Consider the following 25,637-nt stretch of genomic DNA (forward strand, 5'->3'; position numbering starts at 1 on the left):
CTCCAGTAAACATATTGGAGGCCAAAAAAAAAAGTGGGCCGTGTGGGGACTCGAATTAAATTAGGAGGTCAAAGAAGTCCATGACTGAGAGGAGTATTAAACTCCTGACAAGAAGTTGGAGAGTAATTGGTTTTAAAGCCTCCATTTTAGCGAGAACCAGAGCCATACGAATCGGGCCAGCTATTGACTCTGGAAGGAGAACKAGGCAGCGTGAGCTMCGTCTGTCAACTTCACTTGTCAACATTCTGGGAGGTCATCAGAGAAAAGAAAGTAAAAAAAGAATCTCGCTTCTTTTGAAGGACTTAAAATGGAAACAGTTTCCACGTCATTCATTAACCTTTGTCTCCAGAAACACTTGTTTTCAACCGCTTCCTTTGAGCCCCCAGACGCCCACACATGTCTCAGTCTGTAGTGTGAAACAGTCAGAAAGTAGTTATGCTTTTTTCTTTTTGTTTTACTGATGTTATTCCACCACCTATGCAGAAGACAGATGTAGGGTCCCAGTGAAAAATCCTAAAATAGCTCCTTTACCGTTTCCCAGTAAATACGGTCATGTCACATATTTATTGAGCTCAGGCTGAAATAGCATGTGGTTTCCTGACAGTCGCCGTAAGAGCCATTAAAGAAACTACAGAGCATYGTTCTCGAAACCCTTGACACATAAAAATCTTAAAGCGTGTCATGTATTTTTTATTTTATTTTATTCAGCCTATTTTGTTCACCCAAATTCAAATGCACCCAAATAAAGTTAAACAACTTGCCTTCAGAAATCATGTAAGCGGTACATATGGTAAACCTGTGTGTGATTTGGCCTCACTGAAAACGCAGCTTAAACGCAGTATTAAACGCCTCAGGCGGTTAGCRCTGAACATTAGTAAACAAACAACACCAAGAATCAGACAGTTCAGGGATAATGTTTCTCACAATTATRTGTTTGGTGAGAAACTAACATACTATATTAAACTGAAAAGAGTATTCCCATGGTAAAACTTAGTGGTGGTGTCAGCATCATGCTGCGGGGATCCATTTCTTCATCTGGAACAGAGAACAGGGGTCAGTAACCTTTACAACCCTCAAACATCCAGCTAAACAAAATCTGCTTATTTCCACACAAGCAACTTTACTCTAATTTGTTAACACATTCTAGAAGAAATCTGTTTACATTAAAGGTCTGTTTTTATTTCCAGGTTTAACACATTCTATTCAGTGGRACTTTCTGTTTTTTTTAAATAGAAAATGACATCAACAAGAGCGCATAGTTCACAACCAACTCACACAAACAAACAAATAAAAAGACTATTTCTTACACTATAAGTGCCATTCTTTGTATAATTTTTGGCATATATTGGATGAAAATGTCTTGTAAAAACGGCAAAAATTGGCATTCTTAAAGTTACATATACATGTTAAAACACGACTTAACTCGTTTGCATTTTTACAATTATTATTATTATGTTTTTGTTAAACCATTTGGTCTTCACCAAAGTAAAGTAATGTCTTACAATGGTCCAGTCAACGTTCATAAGTATAGTTGAGAATCTCTGGCAAGATAAATGAAATTAAAATACTGCTCACAGATATTATCCTTCCGACTAACTTTACAGGTTCAAGGCATAACACTACTCCATTTGGACTTTTCACGGTTTCTCTTCTGGGACTTCAGAACACGTAGGCTGCCGTCTTGTGTCGTTACAGTTTTTTGGTCTATAAATAAAAGGGATTCAGACATGCCGCCCACCCCCACGCTGGAGGTGGGCAGCGCTGCATAATCAACACAGAATCTCAACAGAAGCGGCATCAACTTACCAAGTGTTAAAAAAGTAACGCTCGGGACTCCGTCGCGGTGTTACAAAATCAGATAACAAGAGGCTAAGGTGAAAGTATTTGTTTTGGGCCAAACTCTTAAGGTATATGTCTCGAGGAAGTGGGAGGGAACGAGGAAAAACGTGCGCGCGTGGGTGGGTGTCGCGTAATATTCAGTCTCGCACTCGGGTAACGGTCAGGTGCGTCTCTCAGTCCGCGGGGCAAATTCACTGAAACGATGGATTTTATCCGGTCAGCCGGCGGACGTTTCTGAACAAACAACGAAAAMTATGTCGTAATGTCGCTGCGGCGTCGGACGGAAGACAAAGCGAAGTGGAGATATTCGCTTACGGTAAGAGACGCGTTTGAAGTGTTGAACAGGATATTATGCGAGGGTGAAGCGCCAAACACAGGCAGACTCTTCTGACCTTGTTGGCTCAAGAGTTTCGTGAAAGTTTCTAAAACAGTGTTAGGATTTCATTTTTGGCTCAAGGAGTACCCAGTGTTGGACATTGCACCACAATATATAATGTGTCTGTTCGAAAAGTAATTTATTAAAGTAAACATTGATTAAACGTAATTCTTAATCAACGAGTTTTCCATTTACATGGTCCTGAAAAGAAAATTAAGAGCTCTTGTAAATGTGTATGATTAAAAAAAACAACAAAAAAAAAAAAAAACAATTCTAAAAGCTTTAAAAAAGTAATCGGTATGAAAGTCCAAAACTTTATTTGTGTTTAAGTGGCTCATTATCATCCAATGGTGAACAAGTGGGTTAAATTACACTTTTGTCATCTTCATTAACAACCATCATTCCAAGACATTTTGTCAGGCTTTAATGTGGTATCCATGGCAACTTCTAGGCATTTAAAACCTCGTAATGGACAAGGTGCTGGAATAATGAAGCACAACGCTCACGAGGAAGCAGCTGCAACGCAAAGAAATCAATTCCTTTCTGAGAAAACTATTACGGCAAAGATGTGGTCTGCTGAAGATGACCTACAAACCAGAGGGYTGATCAAAAAGAAAAGAAAAAAAATCCCCCGGTTTTTAGTTTAAAGTGAAAGAGAGAGAAGGTTCCAGTAGCTGATCAGAGTCTCATTTCATGCCAGAAATTGTAGTAATATTATGTAATTATGATGTTAACTAGAACATCTCGCTCTCGTTCATGGAACAATGAATTAAGGACTTCACTAAAGTAAAAAAAAACAACATAGCGTTTGCCTGTGAGATTAAGCTTATTGTCATGATTTCCCAGTGTTTGTTTGACAAATATCTTCCATCTTGGTTTTCTCAGTAGTGAAAAGTKATTCTAAGCAGGAATAGTTGAAAAAGTCAATAGAGGTCCATGATGGCGTTGGATTATTATTTTTTTGTCAAAAGCAGCCTCAAGTGACCAATTCATGCAAAATATGATGTTTTGTATATTGTTGCATGCAGAGTAGTCGACTAAAATTTACGCTGACCRACCTTTGACCCTTTGGTACCAACGCGTTACCTTTTTTATCCCCTTCTAAATCTATTTTGTACCTGTAAACAAACCATTTCTTTCTGAGTTTTTAGCTGTACTTAAATACTATAATGAGTTATGAAATATGTGGACATTAAAAGTAATGAGACTATTCTAATGTTATCAACATTTAACTGAGATTGAGATCCACATTTGGTCCCGTTGATTCTATAAAATAAGACAGATTATGACCCCTGACAGCAGAGCTATACGATACACTGCAAAAACACAAAATCTAGTTAGTTTCTTGTGCAAATATCTCCATGCRCTTGAAATAAAACAACTTCCAAGTCACTTTTCAACAAAATATAGGAGTTTGTTTTAAGTCAATAGCTTCCTACTATTGATAAAAACAATTCTGTTTTGTTGACAGATTATTTCACCTGTAAAATGGGAGAAATATCTTGTTATAAGTGAAATAATCTGCCAGTGAATCAAGTCATTATCAGCTCCACTATTTTGGCTTCAGGAAACTAAGACCTGAGAAGAGATGACCTGATGTAAAAACCTTTAATTTGAATAACCTGCAGAGCATTAAGCTGACATTTTAACAGGAACTTACTTTAAATGTCTACATTTATTGTTTTGGCTGTTCTTTCTTGAATGACTGCCTCCAATATGCCAGCTTCTTCTTTTGTGTCCAATGAAAAAAATACACAATATTTCACTCACAAGAGTCAAATGTTGATGAAATTTAAACAATATTTTAGGTAAAGTCAAGAATCTTCATTTCTTTTTTTTGTTTGTTTTCACTCAGATTTCACAAACTCAAACTGCACAAGAATCACTGTAGAATAAATAATTTCATGTTGGACTGCTACATGTATTTTTCATTACTGCGTCAGTCTAATGTAGTCTTGCCAATTTGTGTGATTACTGAAATCAAACAGTCCGTATCACTTTACATGTTGGCCATGTTTCCTTGACTGTGCACAACACTGTTGATGCTCGCACCCTACTGACTGGAAATCACAATAAGTAACTGTAAACTTGATTAGACCACGCAGTATATTTATTTATAGATTTTTCTAGCACCTATGCCACCCTTAACACCCTGCGGCGGTGGGTTTACCACTCTGTAGATTGGTGTTGGGATGGGGTTTTTTTCTCCACCGTTTTGTGTCCTTTTTTTGGCCTCTTAGACAGACATGCCACTGGTTCTGAAAGCTCACTTTCAAGCCTCTATAAGTCAATTACATCCCGACGCTTTGACGTTGTTCAAGGCTATAGAGCCTGTGGTTTATTCAGACAGCCGACTGCGCAGCATCAATTCCTGCGGGACGCGAAACCTTATTCGTCACGTTTTCACGCGTCGCTGAACTTGAGTGCCACTGCATTTCGCAGTCTGACAAACCGGAAAGGCCGCCCGCGAACACACAGCGCGCGCTCTCAGGTCTGCGTCAGAGAGCCGTGAGAGGTTAAAAGAAAAAAAAAAAAAAACATCCCCTCAAGTTGAGAAGTTGACAAAAAAAAAAAAAAAAAGAAAACCCCCACAGTGAATCGGTGGTATATTTCTCTTCGCAGGTCAGTGTTTCACGCCAACCTGCTCTTGTTTTCTCTATAAGTGCGGCTTCCAGTTTCTAAAAGCCCTACTTTGTCTTGTTTTATCTGGGAGACAAACACTAAACACGAGCTTATCTCCTCTCACAAACAKCTCATCAGCACTTTTGGTGAGTCCCGCAGGACACAATAAACAAACAGAGGAAGAGTCTTCCAGCAACACCAGATAAACGCCCTCACGCTCCTGCGTCAGTCAGTCCGTGCGCCGTGCAATAATCACGTAGCGGGTTAACGGGCCTGACGATGACGATGTGGCGTCATTCTGGCTAAATTAGAGCGTACCACGGGAGTATTTGATTCCTCCCAAGGACGGTTCCCCACTTAGTGCATAAAGACTTGGTTCATCAGGGAGATGAGACATGGCGACGGGGACAAGGATCCACTTATTCACGTCTGACATCCCGTGAATGTCTCGCCGTCAGAGAGACGCTCGTTCCAGTCAGTGTGCTTTTGAAACGGAGTCGAGGCGACACGAAAATGATTCCAAACTGGAGAGAGGATGAAAGGAGGAACGGCGTCACAAAAGGAGACTGAAATAGAGAGGGGTCGGGGAGGTGGAAAACGGCACCAGAACTCGATGATGATAATAACATGGTTTGCAGACTCGCGCTGTCATTAACGTCTCACATTTTGTCACTTCGCCACGTTAAAACTTCAGCGAGTTTCATAAGGATTCAAAGCCGCAGATCGAAACAGAAACAGAAGATAGTATGTGATAGTCAACACGCAGCTTTAAAGAAGTTTTGCAAATGAAATAGAAAATTCCAGGTGGAATTTTAATAAAAGCTGAAGTAAAGTCAGATTTACGACACCTTAAATTGTTACAATAAATCTTTGAAGGATCTTGACTTAATATGAGTTTCTGCAACATTTCATTTCCCTTTGGAATTAATAAAGTATTATTGAATTGAACTGAATTTTAAGAAAAGCAATCAGTGAATAATAAATTTCAAGAATTTTTTTTCTGGACTTTGACTAGGCCATTATAACACATAAAATCTAAACCATTTCATTGTTGCTTTAGCTGTCTTAAGCCTTTATTTAGCCTCATCCATCTTTGCCTCCATTCTAACCAGCTTCCCTCACTCAGCATGATGCTGCCACCACCATGTTTCACTGCAGAGGTTTGTTACTTCTTTTTGAGAATAGATTAAAAAGAAAACTTGTGTTCTCTACTAAGGATTGCAAAGACACCACCTGCAAAAGAGATTTTAAATTTAACTGAGTCTTTTCTGGTAAAATAAAGTGTAAAAGCAAACTGCTTCCGAAGCCTTCAGAGAACTTCAAACTGAGATAAAAACACACTGAAGTTGACTGCTAATTAGACTCTGAAGGCATTTAGTTGTATTTGGAGATCAGAATAAAGAGGAGTGAATACCAAAACCTTTTTGAAATGTTCCTTCTTCCACTTGGATTTGATTTGTCTCATCAATTCCTTGGGTTTGCGGCTGCACCGTGACAAAACATGGACAAGTTTAAGAACGTTTTTGCGCAGCACTGTTTGCTGAGACGCTTGGGATATAAAAGAGATTTAAATTCGTAGCAACAAGAGGGAATTCTGTGTTTATGGGAGTTTGCAAATCTTTGCTAATTAAAACGATGAGCCTGTTGCTTTGTTTTGAGGGGAAGATTTCCTCCAGAGCAGGGAAAAACAAAACAAGAAAAGCCCTGTCACGTAACGGCGGGTAAGTGGAGAACAAGTGACGGAACAAGGCAGAGAGGCTGAATCCTTCAAGCTATTTTCATCTGCTTTGAACAGGCAATACTCGCGCCCATTTATCCCGCTCAGATAACAGCTCTCAGCCGATACTCGGCACTCAAGTTAGCAGAAAATTGTCTTCATTGAGAAAGGGATCAGTTGGCCTCACTGAGTGTTCTGTTTTATTTTCTTCTCATTGTGTTTCCCATCTTTTTCCACTCCTGCGTTTCACCATTTTCCTGGCTTTTGTTTTTTTTGTGTGTTATTTTTGTCAATCTCCCCCGTTGCTCCTCTCAGAGTTCCTAATCCTCCTTGCACTTTCTCAACAATTTCGACAACTAAGCTCCTTTTCTTCTGCTTGTATCTTTTTCTGCGCCCTTCCTCCCTCTCTGGCTCCTCTTATCTCTCAGTCTCCTCTGTCATGTCCGTATCTATGAGGAACCCACCTCAACGCCGGCGCTCCCTGGGTCCCGTCTCACCCAAGCGAATCTACAGGAACCTCTCTGTCAGACTGAGGGGAGGAGAGTCAACCGTCGCCGCCGAGGTGGATGCACCCAAACACACCACCAGGCCTGCAGAAGCTGTAAGATGCTAGCACTCTCTTCTACCCCGCCACACCATATTTAGCATCGGCAAAGAGCTGAAACTGTTTTGTACCTTATTATAGGAAAACATGCTGCTTTTTACATATCTATGGAGAACATATAAGCAGTTCAACCCTAAATCTAATGATTGGTTGTGCTGCATTTGGTGACATGCATGTTTACCTCCTTTAATCTCCAGTGCCAATCATTCAGCTGGAAACCTCAGGTGGATCTTGCTCCACCTCCAAGGTCAAAGCTCCACCTCGAAGCTGCATCTTCCAAGCTTCTGCCTCACAGAGCAGCTCTGCCCCGCCCCACTCGGCTCCTTCAGACTAGCCAGCAGCAATTAGCAAACACCTAATGGAACAGCTCACCAGCTGAGCTCATCACAGAAGCTACTTCTCAGTGCAATGCTGCTAAAAACGTTGTTAAAGGGTTTTAATAAAGTAGCTGTGTCATGGTGACTTCCTGGAGGCGGAGTTTCAGAAAGGGCTGGAGTTTTTAAAGAGACAGAGGCCCAATTTCAAAGTATTAAATTACAAAGTCGGTGTTCTTCTAATTCATATTTGATGTAGCATTTTTGTAACAAATTAGAGTAACATTCTAACCTGATTGTGCTATAGAATGGTTCTACATGCCTGGAAAGCTCACAACACTTCCTTTTAATAAATTAACTCCTCACCAGACTGTGTGAGGAGGAGGAGGAGTGTTATTGAGCCAGGATTACGCTGGAACCGTGTTAATGAGTCTTTCCACCCCTACACCTCAAATTAAAATGACACTGCGAACCTCTCACTGCAACACTATAATTAAGGTGCTTTCAGGTGGAATAGCTGATTGGAGATTTGTTTTGAAGCACAAAGCTAATCCCCCTGTCGCTCATATCACATGCGACAAACAGCGGCTGCACTTTGACTAAGCCGACTGTGTGCAGAGGAGCTTGCAGGAGGCGTTGTGGTTTCGACCAGTTATATGGTGAAGAGCTGTGACTGCGTCTGCTGCACCGGTGTCTTTCGGCTGTGTTGTGGATTGCGTTTCAGTTTGTTTTCGGTAAGCAGTTGCTTAGGAACATGCAGTCGGTGTATTCCCTGCACGAACACAAAATCTTACTAAGCGGTTTTGGTCTAAGTTTCTAGTGCAAATATTCTGAAATAAGACAAGTAACTGCAAAATATAGGAGATTTTATTTGAGTAAAGAAGTAATTAATATTCACAAAAAAGTACTAGTTTTAAGTGGAATAATCTGCCAGTGGAACAAGACATTTTAGCTTGTATATAGGAAATAAACTTCTATACTGTGCTGAAAAGTTACTTTTAAGTTTTGACTTATTTCAAATCTAAGATGTTTGAGGTTGAAACTTGACCAAAAATATCCTTGGTAAGATTTTGCGTTTTTTGCAGAGTTGTTCTCTCTCTAAACAGAGAGAGAAAGAAGTATTCCTGAACAAATCACCACCACTTTTTCTTTCATCCACTGCTCAAGCCTTTATTCAGTAATAACTCAAATTCCCCGGCTTTCTTTATCTCATGAGGCTGGCATATGAGTGTGTCGTCCTTGGTCGCTTTGATTTATGGATCTTGTGTTCTTTTTTTCCTCTTTCTTTGCAACTCCCCTTCCTCCACCTCGCCAAATAAATCTCCTTCGACATCTGAACCCTCTTTCTCTTTTTCTCGCGCCTTCTTCCGTGGTGCACCCTTCTTTCCTCTGCCCCTTTAGTACAAGACCCTGTGGGAGGCGGTGGAAAACGAGGACACTTTGGCTGTGCAGAGCCTCTTGTCCAAAGATCATGCCAGCTGCGGAGGAGGAGGGTCGAGCTTGTGGGAGCGAGGGGAGAAGAAGGAGAAGGACTGGGAGAGAGATAAAGAAAAAGGGGTGAACCGACTGAGCGAGCAGGGATTGGTTCCTCTGGATGTGGCGGCGCTTACCCGCAACTCCCCTCTTCTTCACGTGCTGACAAAGGCAGGTGCCAGGCATAACCCTATTTGTAAGTTTTACTCTTTAACTGATCAAAACGAGCATGATAAACTTTTTTCACAATAATAAAAGACGCGCATTGTCTGGATTAACGCCTGCGTTACTCCTCAGTGTGCCGGCCGGCAGACTGGGGGCTCAAGCTGGACGCCCTGGTGGATCTGGCGAGCAGACGGATGGAGGAGAGGAAGTCGGAGCTGGCCAGGAAAACAGGCGCAGGCCCCCAGGCGCAGGCAGAGGTCCAGAGACAGAGTCACCTCTGGAGGCTGCGGCTGCAGCTGTACTGTCGGATGAGAGAGAACTTCCAGAACACGGGTCAGTGCCGTCATGGTTCTTCATCAGCTGTGAAGTTCTCCCAACCCCTTGAACCTTTTCATAGCTTTTGTATTGCTGCAACACGACAGACCTCGGTGTGTTTTTATAGTATTTTTTTTAGGAGATAGACAAACATCAGTTTCCATTCACCATATAATTGTGCAATTTGACATTTTGAAAATAAATTCTGCACAGCAATGTCTAAAAACAACTCTTGTTTTTTAATAAAACTTCATGGCGTTGGGATGAGGTTGCCGATGGCGCAAACCACGAAGAAGATGATGACAGGAAGTAGCTGGAAGATGATGGAGTGTTTGTTTTAAAGGCTTATCGTGCGCACAAGTTTTAACATGTGATTTTATTTGCGTTTCTTATTTAAAGGAAACGCAGCGATCGCAAAAATTCTTCAAGTTATCTTCAAGATAACAGCGCTTAAATACTATTTTATCAATTTGAGCAGTTTACATCTGTATACTGCCAAAAGACATCAGTGGGAAAACATGTTCAATATTATTTATTTTAGGAAGTGCTTGTCGAATGCAGAGACAGCTGTTTATTAATATTTTAACAGTTTGATAATTGATTTTATTCATATATTCTGGCACCGCCGGCCCTTTGAGAGTATTCATAATTTTGATACGGCCCAAAGAGAAAATGAGTTTGACACTTTTGCTTTACGCTGTCTGACTTCTAGGATCTGCATCCTTAAAAAATTGTCGTGTTTTCCGTCATATATAACATATACAAAACCACATCCTAAGCTTTGAACATCTCATCCAGTTCTAATAATAGAGTACGGGACAACTGCACTGCAAAAACACATTTTATTGAGTATTTTTTGTCTGTTTTACAGTAGTTTATATTACATTTGAAATGAGACAAAACTAACAAGTATCTTTTCAGCAACATACAGGAGGTCGATTAAAGTAAAGAGTTCCTTAATATCGATAAAGAAACGGTTCCAGTGGAAGATTGTTTCACTTATAGTTAAGATAATCTGCCATAAATCTGACTTTTATTTTATTAAGGAGCGACAAAAAGTGAAGCTATTGAAAAATAAACTTTTAAAAGGTTTTTTTTTTTCAAAATTGAACTACATGACAAACAATTATTGCGGCCAAAAACAAAAAACCCTCTCAATGCATACCAACATCTTAGCAAAACACAGAGGTGGCACCATCATAATATGGGAATTGTAAACTTAAAAAAAAAAAAATCATCTATAAATGGAGCTGGTGGAGGCGCTCTGCAATCTTCAAATTTTGCTTCACAAAAAGAGCTATATTTACTTTACAGCTGCTCTCTACTTTGTGATGATCAATCATAAAAATATAAAAACCCAATGAATTAAACTTTGGTTTGTTTTTGCCGCACGACAAAACGTGAAACAGTTGGTGCGTCTCGGTATCTTGCCGTAATTATTAAGCAAACTGACGGGACCACCTTGCTAATGCAGGGAACCTTTAACTCGCCTGCCTTTCATTTAAGATGACGCTAACCTGCGTCCATTTCCATCAGTTCCACAAAGCCTTTCCGCCGAGGCGGTGTGACAGAAGTGTGAATAAAGGAAGGAAGGGAGGAAGGAAGGAAGATGTCTCCATCAATGCCCTTCCTCTGAACAGTGGAGAAGCTGGGATATAAACTGTGCACCGCTGCAATAGTTCTGCATGGCTCGTCTTTAAAGGGGATGCATGCAAAGTTTTTAAAAATGCATCGTATAAAATCTCCCACCAGATATTTTAATGAGGCTTGAAATCTTTATATTGAACTGTCCTTTTTTACTCCGGTTCTAATCTACAAAGCCCTCCACGACTGCTGACTATGCCGCTGAGATCAATTAGTCAACCCACTATCTTGCTTAAGTTTGAATATTTTTTTTCCCTTTCCTTCAGCTCTTTTGCTAAGTTCTCTCTAAAAGTCTCCCATTTTAATCTCATCTAAACTTCCAAGCGAGTCCCTCGTCATCGGCCTGTCCAGACTCTCATTGCCATGCGCCTGCTCTCCCTCCACCGGCTCCGCGGATCAAATGAAACCTTGATGCTGGCGGATTTATGAGCAGGGAGTCTGCAAAGAGAAGTTCCTCAAGGCCGCTGCGCTTCTTGCTTCTCACACAAACCTCATTTATGTCTTAATTCTGTTTCCCTTTCAGCGGGGCGAATGGTTGTGGGGGTTGTTATGTTATTATGTCTATCTATTACCGGCTATAGCGCTTTTTAGTTAGAACTCGTTTTGTTTCTCTTTTAAGGATCTTCAGATCTCTTTTGTTACCGCCTCTTGTGAGGAGAACAGGGCCCCGGGTCTTACTTCTATGCGCGGTGAAATTAAGTGTACTCTCACTGCAAATCTCTGGGGGGACGAGAACGCCGGCTGAATGTTTAAAATCTAAAATATACATGAAATGTGGCCCAAGGTGCTTGACATAGTGGGAATCCATACAATTCCAGGTCGCCGCTGAGTGTGAGCGAAATATAAATCTCTTTGTCTCGACTCGGCGGGGAAAGCGCGGCGGCTACATTTGATCACAAAGCAGAAAGTCTGAGCCGCTGCTAACAGGTGAGACAACGACGACAAATGGCTTCCGCTGCGTTTCAGAACCGCAGGGGGCCTCAGAGGAAGATTTTGTTTTTGTTTTAGTTGGAGGCAATAATGTGAAATTATCCATTTAAATTTGAGACGAATTTATGCGCCAGAGCGTTAGGGCTGTACTAAGAAAAAAACAAAACTAGAATAAATCCTAAGAATAAAGTCAGAATAGAATAATTATGACTTTATTCTCATATTATTTCAACTTTATTATCTTAATCTTATTACATTATTGTGTTTATTGTATGGCCATAATACTCCATCATGGATTTAACTATCCAGGGCTGGATTTAGACACATAAGGGCCCCTGGGTTGGAGAATTTGGTGCCCTTCCAACCCCTGCAAAGTAAAAATCTTTTACTCTTCAAAATTACAGAACATTTATATTAATAGGTAGAGGTGCAATTCATCTACATGTCTGTAGATGAATTTATGGATGGTTGGCTTTAAACCTATGGCAGGTGGCTCCGTGTTGCTCCCAAAAATATGATGATTTCCATTTGACTGTAGATTCAGTTAATAAAAATCCAGCAATGTGTTGCTAAAACACCAACTGTAAAACGAGCCTTTGAATACACAATGGGGCACACCGGTTCCCGTATCCAGCCATGTTTTTGGACCGTGAAGCCGGAGCATGGGAAGGACACGCAGACTCGGTTGTCATAGTTGTGTTTTATGTTTCCATGCGTGTTGTTTGACCTCGTGTAATCTTGTCCCACCCAGAGCTCCCAGGCCCACCCAGTCACGTGTCCTTACTGGTAACCAGCAATTCCTCCCTGTGCGTGGTGATCAAGGAGCCGGACGGTAGCAGCATGGGGCTCGTCACCCGCTTCAAAGGTAGGTGGTGATAACTCTGGGAGTTTATCGAAGCAAATTAAGTTGTTTTAACTCAAAATGTTCATAAACACTAGGGGTGCACCGATTTATCGGCCAGCCAATATATCGGTGCCGATATCATTAATTTTGGGAGATCAGTGATCGACCGATTTTTACATGTGAAGCCGATCTTATCCACCGATGTTATCAACCTCGGCAAAGGTCTAAAAATCAATCGCTGTGCTTTTCTCGTGTGAGAGAGTATGACTGACAAGCCGGCCGACCAGGTTATGTCTGCACATTTACAGTTAACAATAGTCATCCCATTGTTGAAAAGTCAACAACTTTTTTGATATATTGAGCAACATTTCAGACAAAAAAAACTGTATCGGCCGAAATCGGTATCGGTAAGTTAGGCTTTTTAAAAGATCGGTGATTGGCAATCAGCCAGAAAACTGCAATCGGTGCAACCCTGATAAACACAGCACATTTTCCCATAGTCATAACTTATTTAACAAAACAAAGCATAAACAGAGAAGCTGTGTGTGGAGGAAAAATAACATATACTTAATTAGTATTCATTATTTAGTGTTCGGATAATAACAACTCCTAAAATGTCTGCTGTTCACAAACGATCCTACTGATGATGGTTCCGCTTTATTTGCAGAATCTGGCCGCAACTTTTTATCTTAAATGCTCTTGATGTAAAACTTTGAACACATTCATGGTGAAATCGAAGGCTGCAGGTGATGAGTCTCCAAAAAACAGGCCCATATCATCACCACTCCACCACCATGCCCTGAGCTGATGTGGTGATTCGCAACACTTCTTCTGGTTCGTTCCGATGAAAATCCAGGTTGTGCTGCCATATCCTTCAGAGAGAAGAGGCGTTCTCCTTCATTCGCTCCAAAAAAAAAGAAGAAAAAAATAAGTTATTTTTATAACTGTGATGTCTTGAACTTTTAACATTTAAGATGCTAACGGAGGCTCTCGTATTTCCCCTGGGTGTTTCGCAGCTTCTCTAAGCATTCTGTGTACGACCTTGAGGTGAATTTGCTGGCGATGTGAAGTCCTGGGAAACATGCCAGCTGTCTTAAATGTTTTTCCACTCTTGAATAGAGGGTTTTTCACTGAGGAAAGATGGACTTCAAATTGTTCGGGAACAGCCTCACAACTTTCTATCGGGAATTGCTTTTCTCATGGCTACTTCTTGATGTCTCTCCGCCTCAGCAGCGTGTTAACACATTGTTCCATAATAGCAAACTGCCAGAGGCGGTCGTCCTGGCAACAGGCAGTTCATCCATCTTAAATCTGCTGGCAGCAGTATTTTGGTATGCTGTGGTAAACTCGGTGACCTCAAGGACACAAGCCCACATCCTCATCCTGCCACCGCCTTGCTTGACAACTGGCATGACGTGTGTGTGAACGGATATGTTGTACACGACTTTCGTAATTATGCTGCAGTGCTTGGTCAGGGTCAGTCATGGGCTTTTATTGTATCGTTTATCAATTATTGTGATAAGTTTCTTATCATAAGAATTTAGATGTATCGTTGTCACGATAAATTCCAATTAATGAAGTTTAAAACCCCTCAAAGTCGTCCTTGTTGTCGATATTGAAAGCTTTATTGTTTTCCCCACCATTCGTTCACCGAAAACATCAATAAACGCCAATAAGTTTAAAAACACAGATACCGTGTGCAGCAGTTTAATGGGACAAATCAAAGCGTGGAAATGTTTTTCAAGAGTGTTTGTGAGGATGTAATCACGGTTTGCTTCTGGTGTGAATACCAACTACAGGAAATGTGCGTCTTTTTGGACCTCACGAGCCACCGTTGCTGGGCGTCGCGGTAAAAATGAGCCCTTCAGTGTCACTGATGCTACCACTGCATGTAGTTATTGCAACAGAGTTGTACCTTATCATCCATTTTCTGCATGTTGAGGGTCAAAACATGCAGATTAAACTTTTCCACCCTACATTCTACTGAAATTTTGTAAAAAAAAAATAAAAATAAAAAAAAAGAACAAACTTTTAGTATTTTATAATAAACTTTAAGATTTAAAATATTGACTGGGGTGAATTTGCTTAAATTTTTCAACTCCTGGGAAGATTGGCAACATTCTTGAATGTTTTCTGCTTGTAGTTCAAACACGTTGGAAATGATCAGTGATCACTGATTTGATTCATAGCATGTGATTGCTGCTTTTCCTCCTAAATTCTTGTTCACAACAGTGGCGGGATTAGTGGCTTCCTCCTTTTTTATTAATACAAATAATGATATTGTGAAATCTGTTTATAACCCAGGTTTGTTTTAAATCATTTTAGACCAGAGCGGATGTGTTGCGTCTTGTCTTTCCACCGTTACTGGATACAGACGGACGTTTGCGAGAGGGACAGTAAATTATTTGGAACGGGACAGAAAAGAAACAAAAAGGTGTTTCATGGAGTTCAATAAAATCAGAATCCCACACACCGCCAAGCTGGTGTGGAGGAAAAAAAGCTTTTTTTATTTGTGCTTCTAGAGTAGGCGTTACTTTTGCAGCTGCTTTATATCTTCCTGCCAAGAGTAGATTAAGCCCATGTTCTTTGAACTGTAAATACTCAGATCCTTTGTTCTCGCTTATTGGAGCTCTGAGCAAAGCCAGGGAGAATTTTTGTCAGTGAGACTGTTTCTTTATTTCTTTATTTCTTTTTTCTCTTCACAGTGGAGTGGAGCACCTCGGCCAGCTTCAAACGCGTCCTCGGTTCGGCCCAGGTCTCAGAAACGAGGAACCCCTCCTATATCATCAACGGACTGACAGCAGTGAGTTGAGCAGCACACACACGCACACGCACGCACACACACCGTACTGATAAAAATATGCAGCGACTCTAGAGTTTATGGGTTATATTTCTGCTCATTGAACCTGGTTTTCCCCACAGCCTCACATTTGCCTCGATGAGATGAACTGGTAACAAAGGGAGCTTTCTCACTTAAGGTTAATGCTCGGTGATAACTTGGCACTCTGCTGCTTCTCCCAAACGCAGGGAACGCACTACTACGTGAGAGCGAGCGCCTACAACGTGAAGGGATGGGGCCCGCCTCAGAGCTCGGCTCCGGTCAGCGCCGCCCCCTCCAGTGAGTACGCCGCGCTGCGGGACGACGGACCGCGGTCACCGCTGTCCTCGGAGCGGAGTTTTTAAAAATGTTCGAGATTTAGCTGACTTCCAGCTCCGTGTGAAACAAGCGAAGGTTGGCAGATGGCGTGAATTATTAAAACACGGAGAATCAGGGATGTCACTGTGAATCAATGGGCCCTGTAGCCGCGCTCCCTCTAATTTGAATTGGCCTCGTAATCTTTTCCTCCTCTCTCTCCAACCTTCTTACTCTCTTTACTCGCTTTTTCTTTCCAATTTACGCCTCCAGTAAAGCTTTTTTTTTTTCCTCAAATTGAGTTGAAAAGTTAAAGTGTTTAACAACGCCGATCTTTTTATTAGATAAGTTTCATTTGAATCCAACTTACAGTGGAAGTTCAGAATAAATTTTAAAAAAGTGTAGAAACTTTCAAAGCATTCAGGTGTTTTCTCAAGCAAGCGCTAGCGCTTCCTTATCTTTGAGAGAAAAGCGGCACTCAGGACTTGGCAGCAAATTAATTCTTGCCTTTTGAATGATTTCCCCCCCCCAGCTGCATGGAAGAGATGATTTGTTTTTTTTTTCCTCATGCAGGCTGGAGAGAGTGTGTTGGTGTGAAGACGCCGCTCAGAAACCACGAGGGCTTTGTGAGGAAACTGCTGGAAGATGCCAAAGAATCCCAGTACAGAGGATATTATATAGGTAACAATGGGCATTCAGTCATGCAAATTGTTAAAACTGGCAAAAATACATAGCCAGGCTTTGCAAAAGTTTTCATGCCCCTTTAATTTTCAAATTTTTTCATGTTTGAACCACAAATCTTATTGTGTTTTATGTGATAGACAATCACAGAGTGGAAAAGATGCTCTAATGGCCTGCATGCAAAGCATCGTGTGGTGGAAAACTAACACTGCACGTTGGCCTAAAACGCACCGTTCTCACACGAACACATGTTGGTGGCAGCATCATCCTGTGGGGAGGTTTTTTTTCTGTAGGAAGGGGAGAGAAGCAGGTCAGAGTGGATATGGAGAATAACTTTGTCAAAAAGTAATAAAGAACCAACTAATGTTTTTAAAAATAGATTTTCATCAGGTTTGAGGAATTTTTCAGTTTTTTGATGGAATAATTGCAGTAAATTTTCACAATAAAATGACTGTAAGAAAATGTTTTAGATAGTTTTTAGGTTGGGAACGATGTATGACGTCAGATTCAGGTTCAGCTTTTGAAGAGCAAAAGCAGAAGTTTTGACTTTGATTTTAAGCAATTTAAATGAATACATTCAGAGAAATAATAAAGAAAATGTTTAAGCATTTTACACAAATGTCAACACCCCACTCTAGGAAATGTATCCATCCACTTCCTTGCAAAATTGTTGTCTTTCTTCATTGTAAAATATAAAAACAGAAATAAAATTATGGCTATTTACATGTGAGAACACTTTTTCTTTAACAGACATTTATCAAAAATTATAACATTTGCAGCTCTAAACAATTTCTACTTCGCTGCACTGAGGGCAATAATGTTTGTTTGGATTATAAAGGCTGCAGCCCTCTGTTGTAGGCAATGATACCGGCTTGTTGCCATGGAGCACACACACATAACGACGTTTGTAATGAACTGTTGCTGCCCGTCCTCCAGCCAAGGGTCAACAACATTGGCTCCGATCCATATAACCTGGTTATTTCCTATTTAACGACCAACACTGGCTGCGTTGACTTCCCGAGGTGCAGCCGTCACTCGTCCTTTTTAAGCCCGTCACGTTTAGCGTGACGCGTCTCGGAAATAACTCAGCGGCTCGAAAATCGCCACCTGCCTAACATTACTTTCCCTCCTCTTGTTATTTTCGACAGACAGCTCGAAGTCGGCAAGTCCGAGCAAGCGCCTGTTGATGTCTCGGGGCATCAAGCAGCTTTTCCACTCTGCCACCAAGTTTGTTCGTCTCCTGCAAAGGTTTGCCCCGTCCGTCTCGCCTGTCCCCCTAGCTCACCTTGAGAGTAACGAGACACAGCGGTCAAATGGGACGAAATTAGAGCCGTGCAGATTGTACAGGCTAAACCCAAACGCTTGAAAAGAGCAACTGTCACAAAGGATTTCCCACAGAAAACTTTCTAAGCCCGGGGCACTGGGACAGTCATTTATCCAGCCAGCCACCATGTTTTTGAATAAAAAAAACTGTTTAAAGTTGACAAGAAATTTGAAATTATCCCTTGATAGTTATGCGTTATTGGGAGATTGGAACATTAATACCTAAACACCAACTATAAAGTCGTAAAAAAAGGCAATAATTAAAAAAAATGTAATAAACAAACAACGCTAAGCCTGGTGGGGACACAAGTAAAGCCTGGTGGCCCGCCAGGCTTATATTACACTGTGGGAAACCCTCTCACAGTAAGGCTTCTGTAGCTCACAAATGATCTAAACCAACCAGAAAACCACACAAATCAACATTCATTTCACTCTCTATGTGAAATTACTTTCATTTATTTCCCTTTCCATGTGAGTGACATGTGAAAGTCTTAACAAGGGTCCTCTACGTTACCAGGGGTGTGTACTTGGCCACTGTTTTCTACCACAAGGACAACATCCTGGTGGCCGCTGAGGATCAGATCCCACTGGTGGAGATCCAGTGCTGCTCCACCTCCATCACCCAAGACTTCCTGTGGTTCGCCAAGGTAAGCAAACGCAAGAGTGCAAAAGACTGGATTCATAACAGGCTCAAAACATATGAACATAAATATTTATGTTCACGCCCATGACGACCGTAGGAAACAGTGCATGCCATTTTTTTGCAACTCGAATGCCTAAAACACCTGTATGTCCCTCCATTCTCTCTTGCAGCTGTCCTGCGCGTGGCAGCAGGTTCCCTGGCTTCAGCAGGGCCTGTCGTCTGCTCACTCTTCGCCCTCCTCCCTCCTTCAGAACCGGCACAACATCTTAAAAGCCGTTTCCCAGCTGCAGGTAGGAAGTTAAGCCTCTTATTCTCCAGATAAGCGCCGTCAAGTTGGCTTAATTGCAATTTTAATTACCTCCTTTACATCTCCTCCTTCTCCCCCCTTTTCTCTCCTCGTCGTCTTTTTGCCGAGCTCGTCCAATCTACGCAAGCAACCGAGGCTGTGTTTTAACACGCACTAATCCTTGACGTCCTCAGTTTTACCTTTTGCTCTTGTGTCTGCTGTCAGTCTTCTCTAGGAACAATGGATTTGGGTCAGGTGTACTACGAGCCGCTGAAAGACAGGCAGGGCAATGTGCTAATAGTGACGTTGAGGGAGTTCCCAAATCCTCCATCAAGGTGAGACGGAGTCTTTTCACCCAGCCTGTAGGAAACGTGTGTCAAACTGAAGGCACGGGGGCCAAATCCAGCCCGCTCTAAGTTTTTAGTGGCCCTCTAGACTCTTCAAGGACACAAAATTGTAACTGAGTGCTTAAATGTGATCTTATCAGTCAAATCAAACCATTTTTGTTATCTCTATACTGCTACTTTTATATTGATGTGAAAAGATGTTAAATATAAAATTTCAAGAAATACTCATCGAATGAAGAGATGAGTTTTTATTGTTTTTTTGGTAGCAGTTTCTTATTGGGTAGTTTTATCACTACATTCTTCCACAACCAGCACTTTGAAGACATTTGTGATCTAGATATGGCCCAAAATGAAAAAGTGTTTGACCCTGCAGTGCAGGACATTTGTTGAATGCAAGATATTTGACTCTGATTTTATTCTCGCTCTGCTTGCCGTACTTTTCTGTTGTTGTTCCTGGAAGAAAATTGCATTGAGTTTTGCTGAAACATCAAAGTTTTGCTCTGTTTCTGTACGTCAGCCCTCCTGACCCCCCATTCCACTGGATTCCTCTGGACCGGCTGGAGCGGAACCGCAGCAGAACCCCTCTGCTGCCTGAGCCCACTGCCATGGATTCGCTCTTTGAGCAACTGAAGGTGAGTTTGCGTTTGGCTGAGGCGGAGACGAACGATGTTTAAATTACTGGAAACCAAACGTGTCCTGCTCCACCAGGACAAGCTGTCCTTCCACAGGCACAGCATCCAGTGGGCCCAGCCCGGCCTGTTCGTGGGCATCCTGAAACTGTGCAGCTCGGTGGACCAGATCAGGGTCCTGGTACCGCAGCGGCTGCCAAACCTCCTCTGCCACACGCGGGTCCGACACAATCCGCACGTGACCAGGTAACGCCGTTAATGCCGAGGGACGTGCCGTTAAAGTTCAAAGACAAAAACAATACACAGAAGTTATTTAATCACTGTTTTCTTCTTCTTCTCTTTGTCACTGGGCCACAGAGAGGAGTGGGCCTGGCTCCAGAGCCATGTTTACACTGCACACAGCGGCAGCGCTCAGAGCCCGCCGAGCGGCGAGGACGAGAGCAGCGGAGTGGAGGAGTTTGTCAGGTCTCTGAGAGCCGCAGTCACACTTCTCCTGACGAAGCTCAACATCCCCCTCTACAGGGTAAAACTTGAACAAAACCTTTATCTAAAAATGTCTTTCCTAAAGCCTTACACTGCCTTGCAACAGCATTCATTTCTAGTAAATATGCTAAGATTAGCCAGGATGATGTATGTATGCGGATTTTATGTGATGGGCAAAATGGTCAATATGGTACAGAACCAACTTTTGTTGCAGCAGCTTGTGACTTGTCCTTCCAGCTTCACACGCCGAGAAATTTACTTTATTTATTTTTTTATTTCTCATTACAAAACAGATCAAACTCAGTGGGATTGGACGGAGCACATCTGTAAACACGAAATGTTAAATCTTGCCACAGATTATCAGTTGAATTTAAATCTGAACTTTGACTAGGCCACTATAGCTGTAGCTCTGAACGTTTGTTCTGCAGGAAGGTGAACCTCCTGCACGTTGCTCAGCCTCATCCAACTCTGATCAAATTCCCTGTCTGTGTTTGGGGAAATGCATCACCATAGCATGATACTGCCATCGCCATGTGCTAACATCGTTAGTTTTCTCTCAAACCTTCACAGAAAATCTGTGTTTACATCCACAACCAATGAACTCTGTAACTTATGTCATCTTTGAAGCAAGACGGTTACATTATATTTATTTTGGGCTAAAAGAAAAAAGGGGGTTTGAAAGGACATTTTAGACCTTTATTTGCGAAACAGTTAGACTGTCCTGTCACTTCACAATTACACACATATATCAGGGTTCTTGTCTATCCCGTTGTAATAATATATATTTTTAACCCAGGATTCAATATGTTTTTTATCTAACTTGACGAATAAGGCACATTCCTCTTCTTTGCTTATGCAATCGTGGTTCTCGCAGGCCTACCAGTATGGTGTGTACACGCGGGAGCTGCTGCAGTTTGGTGGGAAGGTCTCCATCCTCCTGCTCCTGCCTCCCAGTGAGGACTTCAGCTCCAGTTACTGGCCTCTGGTGGGAACCAAAGAGTCCGGCCTCACCCTGCCTCTGCAGATCTTTGAACTGGGTGAGAGGGAAAACACATGTGGCTTGGATCTGTTTTGAATGAGGTAGAGCAGACTAGGTGAATTGCTTCTCGATTAAAGCTTCATTATGTAACTTTTATTTTATTTTTTTTATCTATGTTTTTTTACATATTTGTTAATACTGTCACTGCTTTGTGGCAGTACAGTATGGGACAGAAACAAACTGACAACAAATGAAGCTCCTCAGCTTTCCAGCAATACCTCTATTAGCATTTGCAGAAATGCAGAACTTCCAGTCAAAAACAACCAATCGGAGCCAGGAGGCGGGTTTTAGCGCTGTCAATCAATTCCAATGTACTCGCTGCTCAATGTGCTGAAGGTGGAGAAACAACTCAACGTTGCAGAAAAACTGTTTATGTTAACTAGCCTTAGCATTCATGGCATGATTGACAGCGCTGAGACCCTCCTTCTGGCTCTGATTGGTTGTTTCTGACTGAGTTGTGTATTTTTGCAGATGGCTGTAAAACTACAAGGAGAATACAGAGAATCTTGATTTTTTATTTATTTATGTATTTTTGCAGAATATTTGACTCATGTTAAACAGAGTGGAAAAAAATAACCTCACTTTAAAATGCGACTTCTATGGACCTATGAAAGAAATCTTGCAAGAAAAGCGTCGCGTCCTCTGCATAAGAAAGAGCCGTGTGTTGTTGCATTTGATAAAATATAAGTCATTCGTTTTATAGAAATGCCGCTTTAAGATCAGTTTGTGCCATATCCATAAGAATTAAAGAACAGAAATTAAAAATAATTGCAGTAAACAAAAAAAAAAAAGTAAAATTCCTGTGGGAAAGAATCTGTCTATTCAAGCTCCCCGATCAATTTAATATCAGATCTTCTGTTTGCTCTGTGACTCGTCATCATCCAGTTCACTTCTGGACCTACGAGCGGGACTTCCTGACTCAGTACTGCCAGGCCTGGGTGAGGCTGGAGCTGGACACTCACCTGGCCCAGCAGGCTCTGCGTGAAGCGCTGGACACCAAGGAGGTGCAGGAAGCCCGGGAGCGCCTCAATAACATCACTGACCTTTCTCGTGTAAGAGCATAAAAAACACAACCTTTTTATATTTCTAGCTGGATAAAAGCTAAAATTGATTAATGATGAGCATTTACCGAAGGAAACCGACTCCCTGGATGTCGGCCAGCGGTAAAATGGATTTAACTATTTTTCCCGCAGCGTTTGGAGATGGCGTGGAGGGACGCCCGTTGGATAATGGACTGTCTGCAGTGTGTCCGCTCCAAGCAGTGGGTTGGGGCGGTGCCTTTGGGCCTGGTGATGGGGGGGGACCCACCGCCCTGTCCTGACGGCGAAGAAGAGGAAGACAGCTTGACTGCAAGGTTGAAGTGGCCCAGCCGGATCCAAACACAAAGATCTTCTTTAGCAGGTAATGGCGGCGCCATGTGTGTTTAGCACGCCTCATTTAATCTTTTTAGCACAGTTTTTAGGATTAAAAATTTAAAATGTTGCACAAGAGTTTGATCACAGTAAAATATTCTGCAGTAAATGTCATATTCAAACATCTTTGTCCCTTACTTATCTTTTTAATCATCTGTTGCTCTATGCAGGGCTTGMTAAGAAAATAAAAGAAAATATTAGCATGACTAGCATATGAACTGGGTTCCACCTGAGGTCATCTAACATCTAAAACGTTTCCTCACACCTTAGCTCTATAATCACCCGGTTTATTGCAAAAGAAACCAACACAAAGTTTCTACCAGCTTTACACATATAGAGTCAATTTTTGACCCGTTTTTCTTTTAAAGTAGCTTGAGGTCAAGAGTGTCTGTTGATAGTTTCACCATAAAATCCCAGCATAACACATTTAAGCTTCAGGTTGTAAAAAGGACAGTAGTAAGGAAGGTTATCTTACACTGCTTTAGTAAGGAAAGCAGTGTAAGATAACCTTCACATATTTTACCTCTTCAAAAGTCTTCATTGTAGAAATTACCTCCTTTTTTTTTTTTTTTTCTTTTTTTTTTTGAGGCAAACGATTGAAACCTGGGTGAATGTCCAGGAAGTCGTCCTCACTCCTAACTCCTTTCTGATTCTTTCTTCACTTTTCAGGAGCTTCCTCTGGTGTCCCCATACCGGTTACCGCCGAGGTCCGCATTCCAGAAAGAATCCCGCTTGTCCGGGAGAACGCTGCGCTCAGGCTGATGGAGGGCGTCGTGAAGGGAGGGTACCCCGTTGACATCAGCTCTCAGTCGACGGCGGACCTGTCTGGCGTCGGCCTGCCGGAGGACRGATACACTAGCGCTTTAATGGACAACGAACTTAGCTCTGCCGCTGTGGCTCAGCTGGAGGCCACAGTGTTGGACACCATAGACTTCAACCCCAGCATCACGGACGTCATCCGGCCGATGGAGATGGCGGAGCTGGTGGACATCTTGCCGACGCCGAGTCTTATTGAGGAGGACAACCCCTGCGCTCCGTCCACGCCGTCTGTAATGGATATCCTGCAGAACTTTGGACTTGGGATTGCGGAGGAAAACGCCCACTTTGACTTGGAGATTGACGACAGGAGGGCGTCGAAGGCGAACACTGAGAGCGAGATGCACTGTGAGGGTGTTGTGCTAAACGGAGAGGGAGTCACGCCTTCTTGTGCCACGGCAAATGGTTCAGAGAGAGACGCGCCACTCTTAGGACGCGAATCGCCTCGGGACGACGGACAGACGAGGGAGGCTACAAGTACAGGAGCATCACTTCCAGTGAGAAACCTGGTGGAGTGGGACAGACCGTCCACCAGTTCATCCTGATATCAAACTTTGTCAGCTTCAAGTTGCAATCACACTCCAGCACTCCATGAAGAAGTGAAAAACCCAACTTATTCTTTTTTCGATCACTGTATTTATTCATAGTAGATAAAAACTTGAGTTAGGGTTGGATGACATGGACGTCTCATATCAGTCGATATTGATAATTACCGATTGGTTTTTGTTTTAAATATCTGAAATACTCCCAAACTGGTGACATGTCCTTTTCTGTTTTAGCCACTTTTCATTCCACACCATTTTTAAATTTTTAAGCAGTTATGAGGCACAGTGGTGAAACCTGAAACTGCTTCTGCGCCAGTTACTCAACAGGTTGTTGCTAGGCAACCAAAGAGGCTAGGTAACAAATGAGTGAGTGAGTGAGTGAATCAGTTGATGCCATCGACCTTGCTTAGCCGGCCATGAGAGGCTGAGCTACTAGAACCTTTCCTCTGCCTACATTTCCCAGAATGCGGTGCGGTTCTGGATTGGAGTTCAGTGAAATTATTGAACATTCTATCAGACATTACATCTATAGATACTGATCACGTGTCTATACCTATTTATATTGTCGTTGATTGATTGTCCAGCCCTAACTTGAGTTTATCTTGTAAGATTTAGTCTCTGTGACATATTGCACCCAATTTGATGAGTATAAACAGAAAGCTGGACTTGTTTTTGCACATTTCTCAAACTTTCATTTTGCATTTTTCTAGCATGTAAACTTATGCTCATAAGTTTCCATTCTGAATATGAAAAAAACAACAAAAAAACAACCACGTGTTGCTTAGTGGTTGACTTAGTCATTTGGTCGTTTGGTCATTTTGCTCTTTTTGAATTGTTATATGTGTGTGTGTGTGTGTGTGTGTGTGTGTGTGTGTGTGTGTGTGTGTGTGTTATGCTTATTTTACGTCCACCCCGCTTTTTGCATGACGCCGGCAGTAACCCTGCCAGCATGCCTAGGTGGGCCCCATGTGGGGGAAAAGAGGCCTGATATATGGGTCCCGTATGGGTTTGTCCGCGGGTTCCACGATGGCCCCACATGGGTTTGCCCATGTAGGGCCTGAGCCTACCTGGGCCCTAAATGGACAAACCCATGTGGGTCCACCACCATGTAGGGCCCATGTGGGCCGTGGCCCCACATCGTGGAACCCGTGGGCAAACCCATATGGGACCCATCTGGTCTGCCCTCCTTTTCCCCACGTGGGGCCCACCTAGGCATGCTGGCAGTAAAAAGCTTCTTTTCAGTTTAATATTTTATTATAATTGTTGTGCTCCCTTTATGGATAGTGTTAGTTCTTTAAGGTACAGCCACCACGAGCATCCGGTAAAGGATGAGAGGAGAGATTTCAGGTCCAAACTTTCTTTAATAGAGCTGAGAGTGGACTACAAGAAATACAGAAGACACATTTTAAAAAGCTATTATTTTTACTCGCTCTAAACAGTTATTTCTAATTTGTCCA

The 25,637-nt window shown here is 42.1% G+C and overlaps 1 protein-coding gene across 3 annotated transcripts; it reads left to right on the plus strand.

Moving 5' to 3' along the window:
- The first annotated feature begins 1,967 nt into the window (after positions 1-1,967).
- LOC103468436 (ankyrin repeat and fibronectin type-III domain-containing protein 1) lies at positions 1,968-24,397 on the plus strand. Of its 3 annotated transcripts, none has more exons than XM_008415523.2 (19): positions 1,968-2,155; positions 6,870-7,155; positions 8,874-9,141; positions 9,243-9,443; positions 12,751-12,864; positions 15,549-15,646; positions 15,871-15,961; positions 16,550-16,657; positions 17,806-17,905; positions 18,498-18,627; positions 18,794-18,913; positions 19,135-19,244; positions 19,774-19,888; positions 19,965-20,131; positions 20,243-20,408; positions 21,243-21,405; positions 22,293-22,459; positions 22,601-22,808; positions 23,489-24,397. In XM_008415523.2, the coding sequence occupies exons 2-19, from the start codon at positions 6,994-6,996 to the stop codon at positions 24,178-24,180; spliced, it is 3,180 nt and encodes a 1,059-aa protein (XP_008413745.1). In that variant the 5' UTR covers positions 1,968-2,155; positions 6,870-6,993; the 3' UTR covers positions 24,181-24,397. The 3 variants fall into 3 exon arrangements, with proteins under 3 accessions (XP_008413745.1, XP_008413746.1, XP_017161690.1); XM_008415524.2 differs by having other exon boundaries at positions 6,983-7,155; XM_017306201.1 differs by lacking the exon at positions 1,968-2,155 and having other exon boundaries at positions 2,164-7,155.
- Positions 24,398-25,637: the final 1,240 nt, after the last annotated feature.

Source organism: Poecilia reticulata, linkage group LG8 (assembly GCF_000633615.1).
Source record: "Poecilia reticulata strain Guanapo linkage group LG8, Guppy_female_1.0+MT, whole genome shotgun sequence".
Taxonomy (NCBI): domain Eukaryota; kingdom Metazoa; phylum Chordata; class Actinopteri; order Cyprinodontiformes; family Poeciliidae; genus Poecilia; species Poecilia reticulata.